Source organism: Giraffa tippelskirchi, chromosome 5, assembly GCF_054371585.1.
Source record: "Giraffa tippelskirchi isolate mGirTip1 chromosome 5, T2T-mGirTip1v1.2.pri, whole genome shotgun sequence".
In the NCBI taxonomy this organism is placed as follows: Eukaryota; Metazoa; Chordata; class Mammalia; order Artiodactyla; family Giraffidae; genus Giraffa; species Giraffa tippelskirchi.
The window spans coordinates 50,594,496-50,619,743 of record NC_137279.1 but is presented as its reverse complement, the minus strand read 5'-3'; the positions used below and the strand labels follow the sequence as shown (position 1 = coordinate 50,619,743).

General features: G+C 36.8%; 1 protein-coding gene across 1 annotated transcript in view; it reads left to right on the top strand.

The window, feature by feature from the left end:
• Window positions 1-25,248, top strand: part of DNAH14 (dynein axonemal heavy chain 14) — a 377,211-nt gene that overhangs the window by 110,558 nt on the left and 241,405 nt on the right. The window contains exons 18-21 of the mRNA XM_081491559.1: window positions 3,012-3,353; window positions 14,424-14,793; window positions 16,572-16,762; window positions 18,617-18,862. Of these exons, the coding sequence (XP_081347685.1) occupies window positions 3,012-3,353; window positions 14,424-14,793; window positions 16,572-16,762; window positions 18,617-18,862 (1,149 nt within the window). The remainder of the gene's footprint in view (window positions 1-3,011; window positions 3,354-14,423; window positions 14,794-16,571; window positions 16,763-18,616; window positions 18,863-25,248) is intronic.

The following is a 25,248-nucleotide window of genomic DNA, read 5'->3' as shown; positions in this document are numbered from 1 at the left end:
CCTGGCAAGCTAAAGTTCATGGGGTTGCAAACAGTTGGACATGACTGAGCGACTAAGCACACCACAGCACACACATACATTTTTCCATACATTTGTAATGATGGCATATACTTATAATGGATACAAATAGGATTTGGAATCAGATTTGGCTTTGAATCATAGCTCTGTAACTCACTGTTTCATATTTTAGGCTTATTAATCCTTCTGAAACTCAGTTTCCCTCTTTGCAGACTAGAAAAAATAACACTCAAGTAGTAAACGTGCTTAAGTTTCTTAAATTGAAGAAAGTAGGGAAAACCACTAGACCATTCAGGTATGACCTAAATCAAATCTCTTATTATGATTATACAGTGGAAGTGGCAAACAGATTCAAGGGATTAGATCTGATAGAGTCCCTGAAGAACTATGGACAGAAGTTCGTGACACTGTACAGGAGACAGGGATGAAGATCATCCCCAAGGAAAAGAAATGCAAAAAGGCAAAATGGTTGTCTGAGGAGGCCTTACAAATAGCTGTGAATAGAAGAGAAGTAAAAGACAAAGGAGAAAATGAAAGATATACCCACTGGAATGCAGAGTTCCAAAGAATAGCAAGGAGACTAAGAAAGCCTTCCTCAGTGATCAATGCAAGGAAATAGAGGAAAACAATAGAATGGGAAAGACTAGAGATCTCTTCAAGAAAATTAGAGATACCACGGGAACATTCATGCAATCATGGGCACAATAAAGGACAGAAGTGGTATGGACCTAACAGAAGCAGAAGATATTAAGAAGAGGTGGCAAGAATACACGGAAGAACTATACAAAAGAGATCTTCATGACCCAGGTAATCATGATGATGTGATCACTCAGCTAGAGCCAGACATCCTGGAATGCGAATTCAAGTGGGACTTAGGAAGCATCACTACGAACAAAGCTAGGAGAAGTGATGGAATTCCAGTTGAGCTATTTCAAATCCTAAAAGATGATGCTATGAAAGTGCTGCACTCAATATGACAGCAAATTTGAAGAACTCAGCAGTGGCCACAGGACTGGAAAAGGTCAGTTTTCATTCCAATCCCAAAGAAAGGCAATGTCAAAGAATGCTCAAACTACAGCACAATTGCAGTCATCTCACATGCTAGTAAAGTAATGCTCAAAATTCTTTAAACCAGGCTTCAACAGTATGTGAACCTTGAACTTCCAGATTTCAAACTGGATTTAGAAAAGGCAGAGGAACCAGAGATCAAATTGCCAACATGCGTTGGATCATCAAAAAAGCAAGAGAGTTCCAGAAAAACATCTACTTTTGCTTTATTGACTATGCCAAAGCCTTTGACTGTGTGGACCATAACAAACTACGGAAAATTCTTAAAGAGCTGAGAATACCAGATCACCTGACTGGCCTCTTAAGAAATCTGTATGCAGGTCAAGAAGCAACAGTTACAACTGGACATAGAGCAACAGACTGGTTCCACATCGGGAAAGGAGTATGTCAATGCTGTATATTGTCACCCTGCTTATTTAACTTATATGCAGAATACATCATGAGAAATGCTGGGCTGGATGAAGCACAAGCTGGAATCAAGACTGCTGGGAGAAATATCAATAACCTCAGATAGGCAGATGACACTACCCTTGTGGCAGAAAGCAAAGAAGAATGAAAGAGCCCCTTGATGAAAGTGGAAGAGGAGAGTGAAAAATTTGGCTTAAAGCTCAACATTCAGAAAACTAAGATCATGGCATCTGGTCCCATCACTTCATGGCAAGTAGATGAGGAAACAGTGGAAACAGTCAGAGACTTTATTTTTGGGGGCTCCAAAATCACTGCTGATGGTGACTGCAACCATGAAATTAAAAGATGCTGGCTCCTTGGGAGAAAAGTTATGACCAACCTAGATAGCATATTAAAAATCAGAGACATTACTTTGTCAACAAATATCCATAGAGTCAAAGCTATGGTTTTTCCACCAGTCATGTATGGATGTGAGAGTTGACCTATAAAGAAAGCTGAACACCGAAGAATTGATGCTTTTGAATTGTGGTGTTGGAGAAGACTCTTCAGCGTTCCTTGGATAGCAAGGAGATCCAACCAGTCCATCCTAAAAGAAATCAGTCCTAAATATTCATTGAAAGGACTGATGCTGAAGCTGAAGCTCCAATACTTTAGCCACCTGATGTGAAGAACTGACTCATTGGAAAAGACCCTGATGCTGGGAAAGATTGAAGGCAGGAGGAGAAGGGGACGACAGAGGATGAGATGGTTGGATGGCATCACCGACTCCATGGACATGAGTTTGAGTAAACTCCAGGAGTTGGTGATGGACAGGGAGGCCTGGCATGCTGCAGTCCATGGGGTTGCAAAGAGTTGGACATGACTGAGCAGCTGAACTGAACTGAGTAAACATGCTATCAAAACAAAATGAGTTCGTGTACATAAAGAACATAACATATAAATGCTCAAAAAAATGGGAGCAATTATTATGCACTGTTCACATTTCAGTCATAACCTTGTTACTACTACTGCATTTACTTCTTAGAACAAATTTATTCATAACAGTACTTCTTTATGTCTCATGTGCATGCATGCTTAGTTGCTCAGTCGTGTCTGATTTTTGCAACCCCATGAGCTATAGCCTGCCAGGCTGTTCTGTCCATGGTAATACTGGACACAAGAATACTGGGGTGTTTTGCCATTTCCTTCTCTAGAGGATCTTCCTGACTCAGGGATCAAACCTGAGTCTCCTACATTGTCAGCAGACTCTTTACCATCTGAGCCACCAGAGAAACTATCTTTAGGTCTTAGTAGCATTTATTTTATGGGCAAGTTACATTCAAGTTCCTTCTGTTAACAATAGAAAGGATTTGATCTTCTTAATGCTCTGGTATTTAAGCAGTACTTAGAATAATGTCTAGATGATGTCTTTTTTTGAAAGTATAATTATGTAAGTTAGTGAGAGATATTCAGTAACTAGTTTTCTAAAATAATGAAAAATCATTAGATAATTGTAATTGATTTGTTAATGATTTCAGGTTATAGACTCATCCTTGCAGAAGCTGGAATATACTCCCACTGAAATAGAAGAATTTCTGGAATATTTTACTTTTTTGGATGCAATTTCTTCAAAAATATCTAAATTAGAAAAAGAGTACACAATAGTTGCTCGACTGTATTCTGTTGTAAGGTATTACCAGATCCATGTTTCAGAAGAGCAAATTGCTGTATATAAAATCCTTCTTATTAAGTTTGGTCAACTCAAATCTTCTGTGAAGTTAATTGAGACAAATAAAAATGCTGCTATTTCTAAATTCAGAGACAGTTTGGAATCATACATCACTGGTCTACATATTGAAGTTAGTAATTTAAAGGCCAAAGTAAGTTTTTGTTTCTCATTATGTAAGCCTAACATATAAGTATTTCATTTGGGTGGAATCTTAAGTAAATAATTTAGTCCAAGTATTCTTAACGTGGAATCCACAGAGATCATTTTGATTTGTTAATTTGAATGAGAAGTGAAATTATGTGTCTATTCTCACTAACCTCTAACTGAAGTTTAGCATTTTCTCCAGCCCTGAGTTAATGTAGACAAGCAACAGTAAAGTGGTGATTTTTTTCCATAGGCTTCAACAGACTGCTAAAGTTGGCCCATGACATAAAAAGGGCTAAAAAACCCTGGATACTTTTTGGGCCTTCAGTTCAGTTCAGTCGCTCAGTCGTGTCCAACTCTTTGCGACCCCATGAACTGCAGCACGCCAGGCCTCTCTGTCCATCACCAACTTCCGGAGTCTACCCAAACCCATGTCCATCGAGTCGGTGATGCCATCCAACCATCTCATCCTCTGTCTTCCCCTTCTCCTCCCGCCCTCAATCCTACCTAGCATTAGGGTCTTTTCCAATGAGTCAACCCTTCGCATGAGGTGCCCAAAATATTGGAGTTTCAGCTTCAACATCAGACCTTCCAATGAACACCCAGGATTGATCTCTTTTAGGATGGATTGATTGGATCTCCTTGCAGTCCAAGGGACTCTCAAGAGTCTTCTCCAACACCACAGTTCAAAAGCATCAATTCTTCGACCCTCAGCTTTCTTCACCGTCCAACTCTCCCATCCATACATGACCACTGGAAAAACCATAGCCTTGAGTAGACGTACTTTTGTTGGCAAAGTAATGTCTCCGCTTTTCAATATGCTATCTAGGTTGGCCATAACCTTCCTTCCAAGGAGTAAGCGTCTTTTAATTTCATGGCTGCAATCACCATCAGCAGTGATTTTGGAGCCCCCCAAAATAAAGTCTGACACTGTTTCCACTGTTTCCCCATCTATTTCCCATCAAGTGATGGGACCAGATGCCATGATCTTAGTTTTCTGAACATTGAGCTTTAAGCCAACTTTTTCACTCTCCTCTTTCACCTTCATCAAGAGGCTCTTTAGTTCGTCTTCACTTTCTGCCATAAGGGTGGTGTCATCCGCATATCTGAGGTTATTGATATTTCTCCTGGCAATCTTGATTCCAGCTTGTGTTTCTTCCAGCCCAGCGTTTCTCATGATGTACTCTGCATATAAGTTAAATAAGCAGGGTGACAATATACAGCCTTGACGTACTCCTTTTCCTATTTGGAACCAGTCTGTTGTTCCATGTCCAGTTCTAACTGTTGCTTCCTGACCTGCATACAGGTTTCTCAAGAGACAGGTCAGATGGTCTGGTATTCCCATCTCTTTCAGAATTGTCCACAGTTTATTGTGATCCACACAGTCAAAGGCTTTGGCATAGTTAATAAAGCAGAAATAGATGTTTTTCTGGAACTCTGTTGCTTTTTCGATGATCCAGTGGATATTGGCAATTTGATCTCTGGTTCCTCTGCCTTTTCTAAAACCAGCTTGAACATCTGGAAGTTCACGGTTCACATATTGCTGAAGTCTGGCTTGGAGAATTTTGAGCATTACTTTACTAGCATGTGAGATGAGTGCAATTGTGCGGTAGTTTGAACATTCTTTGGCATTGCCTTTCTTTGGGATTGGAACGAAGACTGACCTCTTCCAGTCCTGTGGCCACTGCTGAGTTTTCCAAATTTGCTGTCATATTGAGTGCAGCACTTTCACAGCATCACCTTTGAGGATTTGAAATAGCTCAACTGGAATTCCATCACCTCCACTAGCTTTGTTCGTAGTGATGCTTTCTAAGGCCCACTTGACTTCAAATTCCAGGATGTCTGGCTCTAGGTGAGTGATCACATCATCGTGATTATCTGGGTCGTGAAGATCTTTTTTGTACAGTTCTTCTGTGTATTCTTGCCACCTCTTCTTAATATCTTCAGCTTCTGTTAGGTCCATACCATTTTGGGCCTTAGTCTAGGCCAAAAGATAATAGTTCCAGCTTCACTCACTTACGAGGAGCAAACTATACAATACACACCTAACATTTATTGAGCTTTAACTAAGTGTCAGTAACCATGCTAGGTTCTTTATCCTTTTTCTGCATGAAAACAAACAAGCAAACACCTGAGTTTTAAAGATATTAAGTAACTTGCTTAAGATCATGCAGTGAGGGCTAGGGCTCCAGAATCCTTGCTTCTCTGCACTCCCCTCTATCCCCACCACCATTACAAGTTATTGTTATTATATTTATTCAGCATATTTTGGTACCTAATATGTGTTAGGCACAATGTTATGTATTACAATTAGTTACTTTAAAAATTTTCTCAATCTATGCAGAATCTATACTGGCTTCACACAAATACAATGAAGGTGAAAAAATAGGCATATGAGAGTACTTGAATGCATTCAGTTGCAATCTTTAAAATACTACTAGAAATTTCATATGCATATATACCAAAGTTTCTAGTTCACCCTATTTATATGTTAAGTATACTAGGTTGGACACTGAGGTGGAATATCTGTGTTACAGTAGGTTCATTGGAAAGTGCTTCTGGCAACAGTGTGAGGGCTTAGGGTAATCAAGGTTGGATAGAAAGTAAAATTGAACTCTAGTGTCATTGCCACATAGGTTTCATAGGATCCTATGCTCCATGCTTAGTCGCTCAGTTGTGTCCGACTCTTTGTGACCCCGTGGACTGTAGCCTACCATGCTCCTCTGTCCATGGGGATTCTCCAGTCAAGAATACTGGAGTGAGTTGCCATGCCCTCCAGGGGATCTTCCCAGCCCAGGGATTGAACCCAGGTCTCCCACATTGCAGGCAGATGCTTTACCATCTGAGCAACCAGGGGAATCTCTCAATTGAAATGACTCTGCACTTATCCTGAATGAAGACAAGAGGGCTGGTTCTTTACACATCCGTGATGGAGCTATAGAGAGGGTGTAATCTTGTGTGACTTTTTGGTCAAGGGCAACCCCTGGGGAGGGTCTCAGCTAGAGTAAGCATCTGTCTTTAGGTTCACTGATTCTTTCTTCTATCATTTCCATGCTATTATTGAGTCAAATCCAATGAACTTCTACTTCTGTTTATTGTGTTTTTCAGTTCTAAAATTTTCATTTGATTTTTCTTTGTATCTTTTTTATTTTTCTTTGCTAAGACTTTCTACTTTCCCAGTGGCTTCAAGAATATACATTATTTCTGTGCAGCATTCTTATAAAACCTGCTTTATATTCTTTGTCAGATAATTCTAACATCTGTGTCATCTAGACATTGGTGTCTATGGTGTTGATTATTTTTTCTCATGTGAATTGAAGTTTTCCTGATTTTTTTGTATATGGAGTAATATTGGATTAAATATTATGCTCTAAAGTTCTGTGTCTTACCTAAATGCCATGTTGATATTTTTGTTTTAGAAAACTGTTGACCTAGTCAGATTCAGGTCCCAAGTTCCAACCCACTGTCTTTGGGCTGTGGGTTTCTTTCCATTGTTATTTCCATTATCAGTGTCTCTAAGGTGCTGTTCAGAGCATGTGTGTGCCATCCAGTGGTCAGTATTATTCTGGGTAGTGGTATGTTAGTTTAATCTCAGAGTCTTTGATGTGCTGAATAGGATCAGATCTATATGTGTGCAGCTCAGTTGAGCCCAGGAGTTCATTAACAACTTTATGTAGTTACTTGCCAGAGATCCTCTCTGTTTACAATCTTTTCCATATTTTCCAGATTCCCTGCACTCTCTTTTTCAGTCCTCTGGTTAGAAAGCTGGGACTTGTTACTGTACTCTGTCAACTTCCATAACTGCACCCACATCTGGGGCAAAGTAGTAGAACACACAGAGAAAAAAAATCAGCAGGGTTGACCCTCCTTAGAACCACAGATTACTAAGACAGGAAGTAAAGTTCTCTTCCCTCAGAGTTTCAGCTCCTGAGGCTTCCATTGCCACCACCTTAAAATTGTTTGAGAACTGGGTTGTAAGAAAAAAGAAAAAGAGAGAGAAAGAGAAGATGTCCATACTCTGAGCATTAGGAGCTGTCAAAGAAAACCCAGAGCTGAACAGTAGTCAGAGTGGTAAAAATAGATTTTTATTCAGTACGATTGCAATAGGGGAAATGATCTGTTGTCTAGGATGAGCAGACATTGAGGGTGGGAATGCTGGTTAAAGTGACTTAGCAGGGTTCTTACTAAAACTTAATTTTATAAGGAAGTGCACAAATGAGCCTTAAAGTTACAACCTACTTAGTAGTCAATCAGAAAGAAAAGAAAGTGAAATTGTTCAGTCATGTCCGACTCTTTGCAACCCCATGGACTATAGCCTACCAGGCTCCTCTGTCCATGCGATTTTCCAGGCAATAGTACTGGAGTTGGGGGGGGGGGTTCCATTTCCTTCTCCAGGGGATCTTCCCAACCCAGGGATCGAACCTGGGTCTCCCACATTGTAGACAGACACTTTACCATCTGAGCCACCAGGGAACCTGACTAAAGTTTGGTCAAGCAAAGAGTCTTCGTCAGAACCTTTCTTGCTCCTCAAGTCAGAACTGGTAAGTTCTCCTGGAGCTCTCACTGTTATTGCCTCCTGAAAATTCCTCCCAGATTTCTAATACATTGAACTTAGGTCAGGGAGAAAATGGTAAACTCATTGCTAATTTGGTGGCATTTCAAGTTACCATTTTCTTCCCCATTCTGCCTTCTGCAATTTATTTTCAGGTTGCTCACCTCACTGCTCCCTCCACATGTTCTGTCCAGGGCTTATACATGTATTCATTGGGAAAGATAGGATGGGGCATATTTACTCCATCTTCTAATGGATGCATTTTAAATTGTTTTATTGGTATATTTAGTGACTGATATCATTCTGTGAAGATCTCAATTAGAACACTGCTGATAGAGTTGACAAAACTTTACCTCCATCGAAGCAACTAAGATTATTTCTCCAAGTGTTCCCTCCTGCCAGAATACAGAAAGGCCACCCCAAACACAGCAATCTAAACAAGATGAAAAGGCAGAGAAATACTCAGCAGGTAAAGGAACATGATAAATGCCCACCAAACCAAACAAAAGAGGAAGAGATAGGGAGTCTACCTGAAAAAGAATTCAGAATAATGATAGTAAAAATGATCCAAAATCTTGAAAACAAAATGGAGTTACAGATAAATAGCCTGGAGAAAAGGATTGAGAAGATGCAAGAAATGTTTAACAAAGGCCTAGAAGAAATAAAAAAGAGACACGACTGAGCAACTGAACTGAACTGAGAAGAAATAAAAAAGAGTCAATCAATAATGAATAATGCAATAAATAAGATCAAAAACACTCTAGATGGAACCAACAGTAGAATAACAGAGGCAGAAGATAGGATAAGTGAGGTGGAAGATAGAATGGTAGAAATAAATGAAGCAGGAAAAAAAAAAAAGGAATTAAAAGAAATGAGGACAACCTCAGGGACCTCTGAGACAATGTGAAATGCCTGAACATTCGAATCATAGGAGTCCCAGAAGAAGACAACAAAAAGAAAGGCCATGAGAAAATACTCGAGTAGACAGTAGTTGAAAACTTCCCTAAAATGGGGAAGGAAATAGTCACACAAGTCCAAGAAACCTAGAGAGTCCCAAACAGAGTAAACCCTAGGCAAAACACCCCAAGACACATATTAATCAAATTAACAAAGAGCAAACACAAAGAACAAATATTAAAAGCAGCAAATGAAAAACAACAAATAACACACAAGAGGATTCCCATAAGGATAACAGCTGATCTTTCAATACAAACTCATCAAGCCAGAAGGGAATGGTAGGACATACTTAAAGTGATGAAGGAGTAAAACCTACAACCCAGATTACTGTACCCAGCAAGGATCTCATTCAAATATGAGGGAGAAATCAAAAGCTTTACAGACAAGCAAAAGCTGAGAGAATTCAACACCACCAAACCAGCTCTTCAACAAATGCTAAAAGATCTTCTCTAGACAGGAAACACAGAAAGGGTGTATAAACTCCAACCCAAAACAACAAAGCAAATGGCAATGAGACCATACTTATCAATAATTATCTTAAATGTAAATGGGTTGAATGCCCCAACCAAAAGACAAAGACTGGCTGAATGGATACAAAAACAAGATCCCTATATATGCTGTCTACAAGAGACTCAGCTCAAAACAAGGGACACATACAGACTGAAAGTGAAGGACTGGAAAAAGATATTTCACGCAAATGAAGACCAAAAAAAGCAGGAGTAGCAATACTCATATCAGATAAAATAGACTTTGAAATAAAGGCCATGAAAAGAGACAACGACACTACATAATGATCAAAGGATCAATCCAAGAAGAAGATATAACAATTATAAATATATATGCACCCAACATAGGAGCACTACAGTGTGTAAGGCAAATGCCAACAAGTATGAAAGGGGAAATTAACAGTAACACAATAATAGTGGAAGACTTTAATACCCCACTCACACCTATGGATAGATCAACTAAACACAAAATTAACAAGGAAACACAAACTTTAAATGACACAATGGACCAGTTAGACCAAATTGATATCTATAGAATATTTCACCCCAAAACAATGAATTTCACCTTTTTCTCAAGTGCACACGGAACCTTCTCCAGGATAGATCACATCCTGGGCCATAAATCTAGCCTTGGTAAATTCAAAAAAATTGAAATAATAGCATCTTTTCTGACCACAATGCAGTAAGATTAGATGTCAGTTACAGGAAAAAAACTATTAAAAATTCCAACATATGCAGGCTAAACAACACGCTTCTGAATAAACAAATCATAGAAGAAATCAAAATATGCATAGAAACGAATGAAAATGAAAACACAACAACCCAAAACCTATGGGACACTGTAAAAACAGTGCTAAGGGGAAGGTTCACAGCAATACAGGCTTACCTCAAGAAACAAGAAAAAAGTCAAATAACCTAACTCTATACCTAAGCAACTAGAAAAGGAAGAAATGCAGAACCCCAGGGTTAGTAGAAGGAAAGAAATCTTAAAAATTAGGGCAGAAATAAATGCAAAAGAAACAAAAGAGACCACAGCAAAAATCAACAAAGCTAAAAGCTGGTTCTTTGAGAAGATAAATAAAATAGAAAAACCATTAGCCAGACTCATCAAGAAACAAAGGGAGAAGAACCAAATCAACAAAATTAGAAATGAAAATGGAGAAATCACAACAGACAACACAGAAATACAGAGAATCATAAGAGACTACTATCAGCAACTATATGCAAATAAAATGGACAACTTGGAAGAAATGGATACATTCTTAGAAAAGTATAACTTTTCAAAACTGAACCAGGAAGAAATAGAAAATCTTAACAGATCCATCACAAGCACAGAAATCAAAACTGTAATAAAAAATCTTCGAGCAAACAAAAGCCTAGGACCAGATGTCTTCACAGCTGAATTCTACCAAAAATTTAGAGAAGAGCTAACACCTATCACACTCAAACTCTTCCAGAAAATTGCAGAGGAAGGTAAACTTCCAAACTCATTCTATGAGGCCACCATCACCCTAATACCAAAACCAGACAAAGATGGCACAAAAAAAGAAAACTACAGGCCAATATCACTGATGAACATAGATGCAAAAATCTTGAACAAAATCCTAGCAAACAGAATCCAACAATATATTAAAAAGATCATACATCATGACCAAGTGGGCTTTATCCCAGGGATGCAAGGATTCTTCAATATCTGCAAATCAATCAATGTAATACACCACATTAACAAATTGAAAGATGAACACCATATGATTATCTCAATAGATGCAGAGAAAGCCTTTGACAAAATTCAACATCCATTTATGGTAAAAAAAAAAAAAAAAAACTTCCCGAAAGCAGGTATAGGAGGAACAACCTCAACATAATAAAGGCTGTATATGACAAACCCAAAGTAAATATTATCCTCAGTGGTGAAAAATGAAAAGCATTTCCTCTAAAGTCAGGAAAAAGGCAAGGGTGCCCACTCTCACCACTGCTATTCAACATAATTTTGAAAGTCTTAGCCACAGCAGTCAGAACAGAAAAAGAAATAAAATGAATCCAGATTGGAAAAGAAGAAGTAAAACTCTCACTGTTTGCAGATAACATGATCTTCTACATATAAAACCCTAAAGACTCTACCAGAAAATTACTAGAGCTAATCAATGAATATAGTAAAGTTGCAGGATACAAAATTAGCACACAGAAATCCCTTGCATTCCTATACACTAACAATGAGAAAACAGAAAGAGAAATTAAGGCAACAATTCCATTCACCATTGCAACGAAAGAATAAAATACTTAGGAATATATCTACTTAAAGAAACAAAAGACCTATATGTAGAAAACTATAAAACACTGATGAAAGAAATCAAAGATGACACAAATAGATGGAGAAATATACCGTGTTCATGGATAGGAAGAATCAATATAGTGAAAATGAGTATACTATGCAAAACAATCTATAGATTCAATGCAATGCCTATCAAGCTACCAATGGTATTTTTCACAGAACTAGAACAAATAATTTCACAATTTGTATGGAAATACGAAAAACCTCAAATAGCCAAAGCAATCTTGAGAAAGAAGAATGGAACTGGAGGAATCAACCTACCTGACTTCAGGCTATACTACAAAGCTACAGTCATCAGAACAGTATGGTATTGGCACAAAGACAGAAATATAGATCAATGAAACAAAACAGAAAGCCCAGAGATAAATCCACACACCTGTGGACGCCTTATCTTTGACATAGGAGGCAAGAATATACAATGGAGAAAAGACAATCTCTTTAACAAGTGGTGCTGGGAAAACTGGTCAAACATTTGTAAAAGAATGAAACTAGAACACTTTCTAACACCATACACAAAAATAAAATCAAAATGGATTAAAGATCTAAATGTAAGACCAGAAACTATAAAACTCCTAGAGGAAAACATAGGCAAAACACTCTCCGACGTAAATCACAGCAGGATCCTCTATGACCCACCTCCCAGAGTAATGAAAATAAAAGCAAAAATAAACAAATGGGACCTATTTAAACTTAAAAGCTTTTGCACAATGAAGGAAACTATAAGCAAGGTGAAAAAACAGCCTTCAGGATGGGAGAAAATAATAGCAAACAAAGCAACTGACAATCTCAAAAATATACAAGCAACTCCTGCAACTCCATTCCAGAAAAATAAATGACCCAAACAAAAAAATGGGCCAAAGAACTAAACAGACATTTCTCCAGAGAAGACATACAGATGGCTAGCAAACACATGAAAAGATGCTCAACATCACTCATTATTAGAGAAATGCAAATCAAAACTCAATGAGGTACACCAGTCAGAATGGCGGCTCTCAGAAAATCTACAAACAATAATTGCCCTCTCACAGTGTTGGGAATGCAAGCTAGTACAGCCACTATGGAGAACAGTGTGGAGATTCCTTTAAAAACTGAAATAGAACTGCCATATGACCCAGCAATCCCACTGTTGGGCATACACACCGAGGAAACCAGAACTGAAAGAGACACGTGTACCCCATTGTTCATCGCAGCACTGTTTACAATAGCCAGGACATGGAAGCAACCTAGATGTCCATCATTAGACGAATGGATGAGGAAGCTGTGGTACATATACACAATGGAATATTACTCAGCCATTAAAAAGAATACATTCGAATCAGTTCTAATGAGGTGGATGAAACTGGAGCCTATTATACAGAATGAAGTAAGCCAGAAAGAAAATCACCAGTACAGTATACTAGCACATATATATGGAATTTAGAAAGATGGTAACAATAACCCTATATGTGAGACAGCAATAGAGACACATATGTATAGAACAGACTTTTGGACTCTGTGGGAGAAGGTGAGGGTGGGATGATCTGAGAGAATAGCATTGAAACATGTATATTATCATATGTGAAATGGATCACCAGTCCAGGTTCGATGCATGAGACAAGGTGCTCAAGGCTGGTGCACTGGGATGACCCAGAGGGATGGGATGGGGAGGGAAGTAGGACGGGGGTTCAGGATGGGGAACACCTGTAAACCCATGGCTGATTCATGTCAATGTATGGCAGAAACCAGTACAATATTGTAATTAGCCTCCAATTAAAATAAATAAATTTTTTTAAAAATGGAAATAAAAGTATTCCCTCTCCCCAAAGATAGCTCATTTACAAATGTAAATAAATATTAATGAATGGAAAATTGCAGGAAAAGCCTAAAGAAAATTTTATTATAATCCATTATATAAGCATCACTGATATAGATTATTCTAAGCCCTATCCATCATTGCAGATACTGTTTATCAATTGCTTAAGCTTTTGTGTTACGATTGCTATCGGTACTCATTGGATGACCACACTACACATAACACAATGTTACATGTAGTTCCATGGGTTTGATTTTTTTAAAGAATAAGGTGATAGGATCCAAATTCATTACTTCTTTCAACAGCTTTTACATATGATTGTACTACGTTCTAAGAGGTATACAAAAATAAATAAGTGAAATTATCCTCAATCTTCAGAATTTTATAATATAGTAAGAAATCAGAATAAAATTTTACTTATATCCCTCTTTGGAGGTTATTGTTGCAAATGTCTACAACTTTCTGTGCAGTGGGAAAACTAATATAAGGTAACATGTGATAAACATCATTCAAGTAATACCAAGTTCAGCATCATCAGAAAAAGGAAGTAAGTTTTGGAGTGCAGGCTATCATAGGGCCCTACTCTGGAACTGCCACTTACCATTAGAAGATGGGAACCTCTGAACGTCCTTGAAAAATCATGGAAAATATAAATTATCTCTCAAATTTCTTGTATGGACTTAGTAAATAAGGTCCTCAATGTTACTTATCACAGGACCTGAGATATAGAAGGTACACAAATTATAGGTATTATTGTAATAAAAAATAATTAAAATTAAGCATAATCATAAATAAGTATAAATTAAGGACAGTCTTTTCAGATAATGATTGCAAATAATGTTTGTTGACATTTAGGTGGCATACTAAAATGCTGTCAATAAAATATGTTTAAGTTCAGAACATTATACCCTCCTAAAAATGTCTTATTATTTTTTTAGATAAGAAATTCTGTTTTGTTATGTGCTAGTACTCCAGTGTCAACAGCAATGGAAATGATCCAGACTCTTTCAGAGGAAGCTGCAAGTTTAGCTGTCAAAGCTAAAACATATTCAAACTATCAGGACTATTTCAATGATTCCCAGTCTCATATGCATTTTCTTAATATGGAAGAGATTACACAAATTGTACTTTCAGAGATTGCTGACATTGACTATGACTTAACCTTAAGGAAAATATTATGGGATGCACAAGAGGAATGGGGAACACTCTTTTGGGAATGGAGGAATAGTACTCTTGACAGTATTGATACAGAATCAGTATATAGAAATGTTTCAAAATGGATGCAAATAATCTTTGTACTAGAAAAAGGTAAAGTGTCTTTCTCAAGTGTTTTTACTTAAGGTTACACAGAAATGGCTACTGGGCTAGCAAGATCATTGTCCTTGGCTTTGTTACTTTGCCTGTTCCAAGGGCTGACCATTAATGACTGAAAAGACAGTACACGAGTATAGGTAGGAATCACTTCGTGAAGCAAGAAAGAGATTAAAACTTTTTTTAATTAAAAAAAATTTTTTAATTAGTAACAATTTTATATCTGTTTAAAATTGATTCCCTAGGTAGAACCCCAAATGCTTCCCCCTGATTCTGGCTCTTAGAACCACAGATGTTTTGATGTTAAGGACCCACCTTCAAACCCTCACTGTATATGCAGATAGTATAATTTGGGCAATGCAGAAAACAGCCAGAGTCCTTTTGATAGGTTTTCCTTCTGCTAATCATCAAATTTGAAATCTTGCCAACACAGAGATGCTGTTGCTGTGCAAGTAATTCTGTAAAATCAAATCCTTTCCAAATAGAAAGCTTTATTCCACTTGGCAAGATAATGCTTTTTTTTTTAAATTCCTCTCATCTCTCAGCTATACGTTAAGCTATAGTCTTTTTTATAGTTTTTTTAGTTTTATAATTTTCTTTTTAGTTTTTTTCCCTCTCAAGGAAAACACCTTAATTTGCTTGTTTTTAAATTATATAACAAATATGACTATTACAGAAACTGTAGAAAAGAGAAAAATTGGGGACAAATCACCCAGAGTGTTAAAGCAACACAACACTCATTTTGTGCATTCTCTTTCAATATTGTGTCATATATCTGTTTCAGAGAGCAATATATAAAGCAACACTTTCTTTTATCCATAGTTTCCCAGATAAAATCTTGTTCACCACAGTATAAACTTGCAAAAAAACTTATTCTCATCTTTTTATTTAATCAGGTCTTGAAATACACTTTGTTATTCAACATAGCTTTATAAAATAAGCCTCATCTGTACCAATTGGATAGTCAAGAATATGCGTATAGTTTTCAGTTCTCTCAAGTGCCCTACTTTGGCTATTTCTCTGTCTCCTCCCACTTTTCTTTTATAAATTGAGTAAAAGGTTACAAGGATTGAACCTTCAGCTTGCACAGGTTGTGAGTCCTGCACCATTTGTGTGTGCTGTGCTTGGTCGCTCAGTCGTATCTGACTGTTTGCGACCCTATGGACTGTAGCCCACCAGGCTCCTCTGCCCATGGGGATTCTCTAGGCAAGAATACTGGAGTGGGTTGCCATGCTCTCCTCCAGGGGATCTTCCCGACCAGGAATCTGTATCGTGGTGTGTTGTTAATGCCAGAGGAAAGATCAGTTCTGGTCTATGGCAAAGTTTTTACCTACATTTTCTACAATTCAGTGTGAAGATAGGTTCTTTATGAAATGATAGTAACTTTTTTCCCTTGATGTTCTTTTACTGAGCAAAATTGAAAAGCCCAAAAACTATAATAGTCTTCTAAGTTATATGTGTGTACCTCTCTGTCTATATGTCTATCTTGTCAGGGAAAATCTGGGAAACCCTGTGGTAACTGGCTATCCCTAATATCAAATTTTGCAAAATAACTTGTTCTGATAGTTTGGGGTTTTAATCACTAGTCCTGATTAACTATTTCCCTTTATTTTGATCCATGCTTGATTCTTATGGGAGAGTGATGTTAATAAGCCTCATTATTTTAGTGCAGATTAATAACTGAGAAAGCAGTATTACATTAAATAGCAAATTTATTTTCTGGCTTAGAAAATGTAGACTGTATGGTAAAGCTGCTGACCCATTGCTTCTTATAGGTCTACCTAAAAATGACATGGTGACACATCTTAAGCAATCAGTGATAGATTTTAAACAAGAGCTGCCAATCATCACAGCACTAGGAAACCCCTGTCTCAAGCCAAGGCATTGGGAGGCTCTCCAGGAGATTATTGGAAAGTCAGTGTCTCTTGATAAAAACTGTACAGTAGAGAACCTTCTAGCACTCAAGGTAAGTTAAAATAGTTTGAAATAAAGTTGGCATAGCAGAAGGCCCAAGTTTAAGTAGGCAAGTAAATCTACAAGGAGTAGGAATTAGAAAAATAAGACGTTTATGGAATGTTAGGAAAAGTATGAGTATAATGTATTAGTAGATGATAGATGATGCTTCATTGGTGGTAGTTTTGTACAGATTAATAACTGATAAACTAGTATTACATTGAATAGTAAATTTGCTTTTTGGTTTAAAAAATATGATGTACATATTATAAATGTAAGCCATTCATCATGCCATTACTACTAGGTGATTGGAAAACAGTAATACTGGTTTTCATGCACAACAAATGAAATTAAGTTAGTGTTTTTATTTAACAGTGATACTTCTTGTGGAGAGTAAATTTTATAGGAATACAATCAAAGCTACGATATTTGTATAAAATGAAGATACATTAAGAGCATGTTAGGGTGGCCCTACAAATAACTTGATATTTTATTTAAAATATACAATTAGCAGCTATTTGATTTACCTGTAGGTTTTGTTATAAAAATAAAATTTTACTATGATTTTCATGGTTAAAATTTTTCTATTTTCATGTGTAGTTTACAATAAGCTTCATTTATATTTCATGTTCCACAGTTGACAATGTCTAATATAACCAAAATAGTATTTTATGCCTATAACTTTCTACTAAATGATTTGCTATAATGAGGAAATGGAGAAAATGGAGAAAAATTTTAATTAGACAAGAAAAATTTTAAAAGTCAACTTTAATTTATTTTAAAAATTAATTTATATCTCTAGCCCTAAATTCAGCTGCCCTCCTGAACTCATAGATCCACCTCCACTTATATGTCTAAAAAATATCTCTAAGTTAACATGTCAAAAATGCACTTCTCTTTCTCCACCTCCAAAATTCCACTCTTCCTTTATCCTCCCCATCTCAGTTAATGGCACTTCCACTTTTTTCTAGTTACTTAAGCTGAAAATGATGAAATAATCTTTGAATTTTCTCTTGCTCTCTCTTCTCATCCTATCTAAATGTTGCATCCTTCCTTGGATCATTATCAGAGTATCCTAACTGAACTATGGTCCAAGAGTGAATTCATCAAAATATCTAGTTTCAGAATATTTAAGTCAGTGCCAATGAGCATTCCAAAAATCTGGCACAATTTCAACAATAAATGGAGATATTAAATAGGATGGTATATGGGAACAGCAGTAGAATCTTCTTTCAGGGGTAAAAACAATGAGGGCAGCTAGTTAATTCCAAGATGCAGAAAAGAGCAGCTCTCCAAGAATCTCTGTTCTGGTGATTGAATCTGGAGATATTACATCAAGATTTTGTCCAGTGGAAATTGGCAGTCAGTGCACATGGAAATGTCTGTAAATACTCCATTAAAGTATTTTGAGAGACATTTATCCTCGTGGAGCTGTGTCAAAGTGAAGCCACGGAAAGCTGTGCCCATTAGAGTTATGTTCTCTCAGATTATTATATCCCAAGAATTATCATAGAAAGTAAAAACTTGTCACAAAATAATTAAGCAGTTGGCATTAGTGCAGAGAAAGGAAAGCTGAAAGAAATAATACTATCTGCAGATATGCAGAAGGTGCTGTTAACTATTTTTTACACTGACTAGAATCAGAAGAAATAAATACTGAGTCAGAAATTTTCACTGAGCAAGAAGAATGTGAAATAGAATGATTAAAAACTGAAAAGGGCTGCTTCATGAAAGTTAGACCGTGAAGTCTCTGGTTAGGATATAAACCTAATTGGAATCAGATTTTCAACACATTCATTTAAATTTTCCATTTTAAATGTATCAGGAATTATTTGCTCCATTGGATATTAACATTACTTTGTTTTAGATGTTTCAGTATGAAAATGAAATAAATGAGATATCAACCTCAGCAACTAACGAAGCTACTCTTGAAAAAACGCTGTATAAGATTATTGATCTTTGGAACACTACTCCTTTACATTTAGTTCTTCATCACACTGAGGCTTACTCTACCCTAATAATTTCATCTATAGATGATATATTAGCTCAGGTGGAAGAGTCTCAAATCATACTTGCCACAATTAAAGGATCTTCCTATCTTGGGCCCATTAAGGTAAATATTACGGCAGAGGGAAATGTCTTACCTGTCTGTAGTTTTATCACTTTAATTTTTGCATTGTGTAAGCTTTTGAATGTATAAATCATTCATGTACTTGTATAGAAGAGAGATTAAATATTTAGCATTTTAAATATTAAAAATAACTTTTTATGGAAGCACTAATTATTCATCAGGAAATGTCAGAAACTTTAATTTGGGCAGAAAAGGTAAATTTACATCTAATTAAAAATATGACCATTCAAACCATGGCTAGACTTCCCTGGTGGCTCAGACGGTCAAGTGTCTGCCTACAATGTGGGAAACCTGGGTTCAATCCCTTGGTCGGGAAGATCTGGAGAAGGAAATGGTGACCCACTCCAGTATTCTTGCCTGGAAAATCCCATGGATGGAGGAGCCTTGTAGGCTACAGTCCATGGGTCGCAAAGAGTCGGACACGACTAAGTGACTTCACTTTCACTTTGCCAGCAGCAGCACTGCTGCTAGATATATCCACAGTTCTGATAGTCCTCATGCCAAAACTGTTGCTTGAGATTCTTTTTGCTGAAGTGATATGTTTCATTTTCATTTCCTGTGCTGTTTGTCTTAAAGGTTAATCCCACCTCTATATTTGTGTATCCTTGCAATTATTTTAGCAGCTTCTGTATCTATTCTAGTATAGTTAGAAATTGAACTATAGAGTTAGCTTGTATTCAGTGTTCCCTCATAGTGTGTATGCTAAGTCACTTCCGTTATGTTTGCAACCATATGGGGATTCTCCAGGCAAGAATACTGGAGTGGGGTACCATTCCCTTCTCCAGGGGATCTTCCTGACAAGGGATCGAACCAGCATCTCTTATGTCTCCTGTATTGGCAGGTGGGTTACCACTTGCGCCACCTGGGGAGCTCCATTGTTTTAACAGCTTCTATATCTATTCTCGGAGAAGGCAATGGCACCCCACTCCAGTACTCTTGCCTGGAAAATCCCATGGACGGAGGAGCCTGGTAGGCTACAGTCCATGGGGTCGCTAAGAGTCGGACACGACTGAGCGACTTCACTTTCACTTTTCCCTTTCATGCACTGGAGAAAGAAATGGCAACCCACTCCAGTATTCTTGCCTGGAGAATCCTAGGGACGGCGGAGCCTGGTGAGCTGCTGTCTATGGGGTCGCACAGAGTCAGACATGACTGAAGCGACTTAGCATAGCATAGCATAGCATATCTATTCTAGTATAATTTAAAATTGAACTACAAGGTCAGCTTGTATTCGGTGTTCCCTCATAGTCTCTCTCTGAGCAGCCCCACATCCCATAACATAGCTAAGAGTCATTTTAAAACTTTAGGAATCGCAATAAGATAATATAGAGATACCTAAGAATAAAATTAACATGATTGATTATAGATGGATAAAAAAACAAGGAGAGAGAGAAATAGGTACTCAACAAATGGACTTCACATTATTTGCAAACACACAGACAGTTAGGGAAAGTGTCACTTACTTATTTGGACCTTAGAGATGAAAAACTCATAAATTACAAAAAAGAGATAAACCAAATAGACTGTTCTCTAACCACATTCAGTAAAATTTTAAAATGAACAGAAAAAGAAGCAAAAAATAGACCAAAAACAGCAACAACAAAACCACCCAGAAAAAAAATTGAAATTAAAAAGCAGCTCTAAGAATGTACAGGAAATGTTAATCAAATTTTTTAAATTAGAAATAAGCAAAAAGAGAATTACAAATCAAACCTTGTCACAATTGGCTAGAGTTCAATGAAAAGAATATTCAGAGCACTAAATGCCTTTATTTAAAAGTAAAAATGAATTTAATAAATGATAAATTAGGCATAGTCAAGAAGTTGAAAAGAACAGACACACACCTCCACACACACAGCTTCCACTTCCAAGCAAGAAGGAGTATGGGGACCAGGTACACCATTTTGCCTGAAATACACAAATCATAACAGAAAAAATACATCAAACAATGGTTTTAGGAAAATGGACATCAAACACTGAAGGACAAGGATCCCTGAGAGTTGGCAAACAAGCAAGTTGAGCCCTATTATCGCTTCATCATACTGTCATGAGTTTCCACACCTGGGTTGAGAGAGAGGGGAGGAATCCATCCAGAGGATAGTAGCTGCTGCTGCTGCTAAGTCACTTCAGTCGTGTCCGACTCTATGTGACCCCATAGACGGCAGCCTACCAGGCTCCTCTGTCCATGGGATTTTCCAGGCAAGAGTACTGGAGTGGGTAAACGATGGTAGACTCCCTGATATTAGGAGATGCTGTTGAAAGACTAAGAAGCAAAAGGAAGATAGAGTTTGCAGAATAAAGTATCAAGGAGGACAGAGCTGCACTGAAAGAGAACTTCAGAGATCTGTGGAAGGTCCCTAGTCAGGTTTGCAACAGACCTAATCATGTGAATGTAAAGAAACTAGTGGAGACCAGGACAACGGTCGTTTGAGAGAATTAGAAGGAACCTTTCACACAGAGCTGGGAACAATACCCACATCCACCAGCTACAATGACAACAACAAAAACCTTTATAACTCACAAGCATTAGAGCACTTGAAAGGATAATGCCACAGTAATGTGGAATAATTAGTCCTAGGTTAAATGCAGTTCTTGTCCTCCCTAACAAATCTAAAAACAATACTTCAAGTGATAAAATTGCTTCTAAGTAACTTAACTCCATCCAGAACAAAGCTCAAAAATAGGAAAACAAAAATATTTAGTACCCAATATAGTAAAATTCATAATGTCTGGAATCCAATCAAAGACTATCAGACATTTAAAGAAACAAGAAAAGAGGAATCATAATGAAAAGTAAAATCAACCAGTGGAAACTGATCCAGAACTGACATAGTTATTAATTAGAATTAGAGACAGAGACATTGAAAGAATAACTATATTCCACATATTAAAAAGTTAAGGGAATAATGGATGATAGTTTTTACAAGATCATAATCAAACTTCTAGAGATAAAATATGTAATATCCAAAGTGAAATAGACACTGGAAAAGATTAACTGGATAAGGAGGAGAAGGGGATGACAGAAGAAGAGATGGTTTGGATGGCAACACCGATTCAATGGATATGAGTGTGAGTAAACTCCAGGAGTTGGTGATGGACAGGGAGGCCTGGTGTGCTGCAGTCCATGGAGTCATAAAGAGTCAGACACGACTGAGTGACTGAACTGAGCTGAAGATTAACAGCAGATTAGACATAGAAGGAGAAAAGTTCAGTGAATTTAGAAATATGACAGAAACTATACAAGTGAAAAAAGAGAAGAGAATTTTTAAAAATAAAAAGAGCATCAGTGGCCTGTGAGAAAATAAAATAATAGACATGTAATTGGACTCCTCCAAGAAGAGTGAGAGAAGAAAGCAGAAAAAAAAATTGAGTTAATGGACAGAATTGTTCTAAATGTATTAAAAATAATAAAATCACAGATCCAAAAAGTCATTCCACTTCAAGATCAGGAAACATCATGAATTACTAACATTGAAAGGGATCAATGTAGTGATCCTAACATAGGATCACTATAGATCCTATGTATATTAAAAGGATAAGGGATACTGTGAACAACCTTAACTCAAACTCAACAATGTAGACACAGTGGACAAATTCCTTGAAAAACACAAATTACTAAAGCTCACACAGAATAATAATTTGAGTAGCTCTATATATATTAAAAATAATGAAATGATGATTTAAAACCCCACAAGAAAAAGTCTAGGCCCAGATAGCTTACAAAATATTTAAGGAAGAAGCAATACCAGTTCTACACAGACTCTTCCCCTTCTACTCAGACTCTTTCAGAAGACTAGAGAGGAAGGAATCCTTCCTAATTCATTCTGTGAGGTCAGAATTACCCTGATACCAAAACCCACACAGACATTATGAGAAAACCAGCCCTCCTGAATATAGTTACAAAAATTGTAAACAAAAATTTACAAATAAAAAAATATACATACATATATATGTATATATACATATACACAAACACACATATATGAAGGATTTATATAGGAAATACAAGTTTGGTTTAATGTTCAGAAATACATCAGTGTAACTCACCAAAACAAACTATAAAAGAAAAATGATACTATTAGTGCATCCTGGAAAAGCATTTTACAAAATCCAACATCCATTTATACTTTAAAAAAATAAATAAGCTTTTGCACAACGAAGGAAACTATAAGCAAGGTGAAAAGACAGCCTTCAGAATGGGAGAAAATAATAGCAAACAAAGCAACTGACAAAGAATTAATCTCAAAAATATACAAGCAACACCTGCAGCTCAATTCCAGAAAAATAAGCGACCCAATCAAAAAATGGGCCAAAGAACTAAACAGACATTTCTCCAGAGAAGACATACAGATGGCTAACAAACACATGAAATGATGCTCAGCATCACTCATTATCAGAGAAATGCAAATCAAAACCACAATGAGGTACCATCTCATGCCAGTCAGAATGGCTGCTATCAGAACGTCTACAAACAATAAATGCTGGAGAGGGTGTGGATTAAAGGGAACCCTCTCATGCTGTTGGTGGGAATGCAAACTAGTACAGCCACTATGGAGAACAGTGTGGAGATTCCTTAAAAAACTGGAAATAGAACTGCCATATGACCCAGCAATCCCACTGCTGGGCATACACACCGAAGAAACCAGAATTGAAAGAGACACATGTACCCCAATGTTCATCGCAGCGCTGTTTACAATAGCCAGGACATGGAAGCAACCTAGATGTCCATCGGCAGACGAATGAATAAGGAAGCTGTGGTACATATACACAATGGAATATTACTCAGCTATTAAAAAGAATGTATTTGAATCAGTTCTAATGAGAAAGAATGTATTTGAATCAGTTCTAATGAGGTAGATGAAACTGGAGTGTATTATACAGAGTGAAGTAAGTCAGAAAGAAAAACACTAATACAGTGTATTAACACATATATATGGAATTTAGAAAGATGGTAACGATGACCCTGTACGTGAGACAGCAAAAGAAACATAGATGTGAAGAACAGACTTTTGGACTCTGTGGGAGAAGGTGAGGGTGGGATGATTTAAGAGAATAGCATTGAAACATGTATATTATCATATGTGAAATAATCACCAGTCCAGGTTCGATGCATGAGGCAGGGTGCTCAGGGCTGGTGTACTGGGATGACCCTGAGGGATGGGATGGGGAGGGAGATTGGATGAGGGTTCCGGATGGGGAACACATGTACACCCATGGCTTATTCATGTCAGTGTATGGCAAAAACCTCTACAATATTTTAAAGTAATTAGCCTCCAATTAAAATAAATCAATTAAAATAAATAAATAAAAGTTTGAACAAACTACAATAAAAAAGAACATCCTTAACCTGGTAAAGGACATAGATGTCCTTTACTATGTCTACAACATACTTAGTGATGACAGACTGAACACTTTTCCCCTAGGATCAGGAAGGGTGTTGTCTCTCATTGCTTCTATTCTTCATCATATGGAGATTCTAGCCAGTGTATAAGACATGGAAAATAAATAAATAAAAGTCAACCATACTGGAAAATAAGTAAAATATTCTTTATATTCAGATGACATAATTCCCCATGTAAAAAATTCAATAAAATTACTAAAAAAGTAAATCTCATTTTAGTAAATTTTCAGAATACATGATTAGTACACACAACTGACTGCATTCTGTAGACTAGCAATGAACAATTGGAGATTGAAATTTGTAAAAATATCAATAAAAAATATGAGATACTTAGGAATAAATATGAAGATATTATGTAAGACCTATCCAATGAAAACTACAAAATCCAGTAGAGAGAAAAGATCTAATAAAGAGAAGATATACTATGCTCATGCATACAAAGACTTAAATGTCAATATTCCTGAAAGATCTAAATATAGTACAATAAAAATCAACATGCTATCCAACTACTGGTAGAAATTAACAAGCTGGTTCTAAAGTTCTTATGGAAATGTACAAGAACTAGAAGAACTTCAACAATCTTGAAAAATCTTCTTTTCCAACAAAGTTGCAAGAGTAACACTTCCTGATTTAAAGACATTATAATGCTACAGTAATCAAGAGTTTTATCTTGGTTAAAGGGTAGACAGATAAATGGAACAGCATAGAGTACAGAAATAAGCTCACATATATATGAGTCTTCAACAAGGGAGTAAACACAGTTCTGAGAAGAAACAATAGTCTTTTCAGAAATGATGCTGGCACATTGGACAGTTACATGCAAAACAAAGGAATGCTTTAAGCCGTATCTTGAGGATATACAAAATTTAACTCAAAAATAGATCATAGGTCTAAAGGCAAAATTACAACTATGAGATTTTGAGAACACAACATCAGAGAAAAATTTTGTGACCTTAAGCTAGAAAAG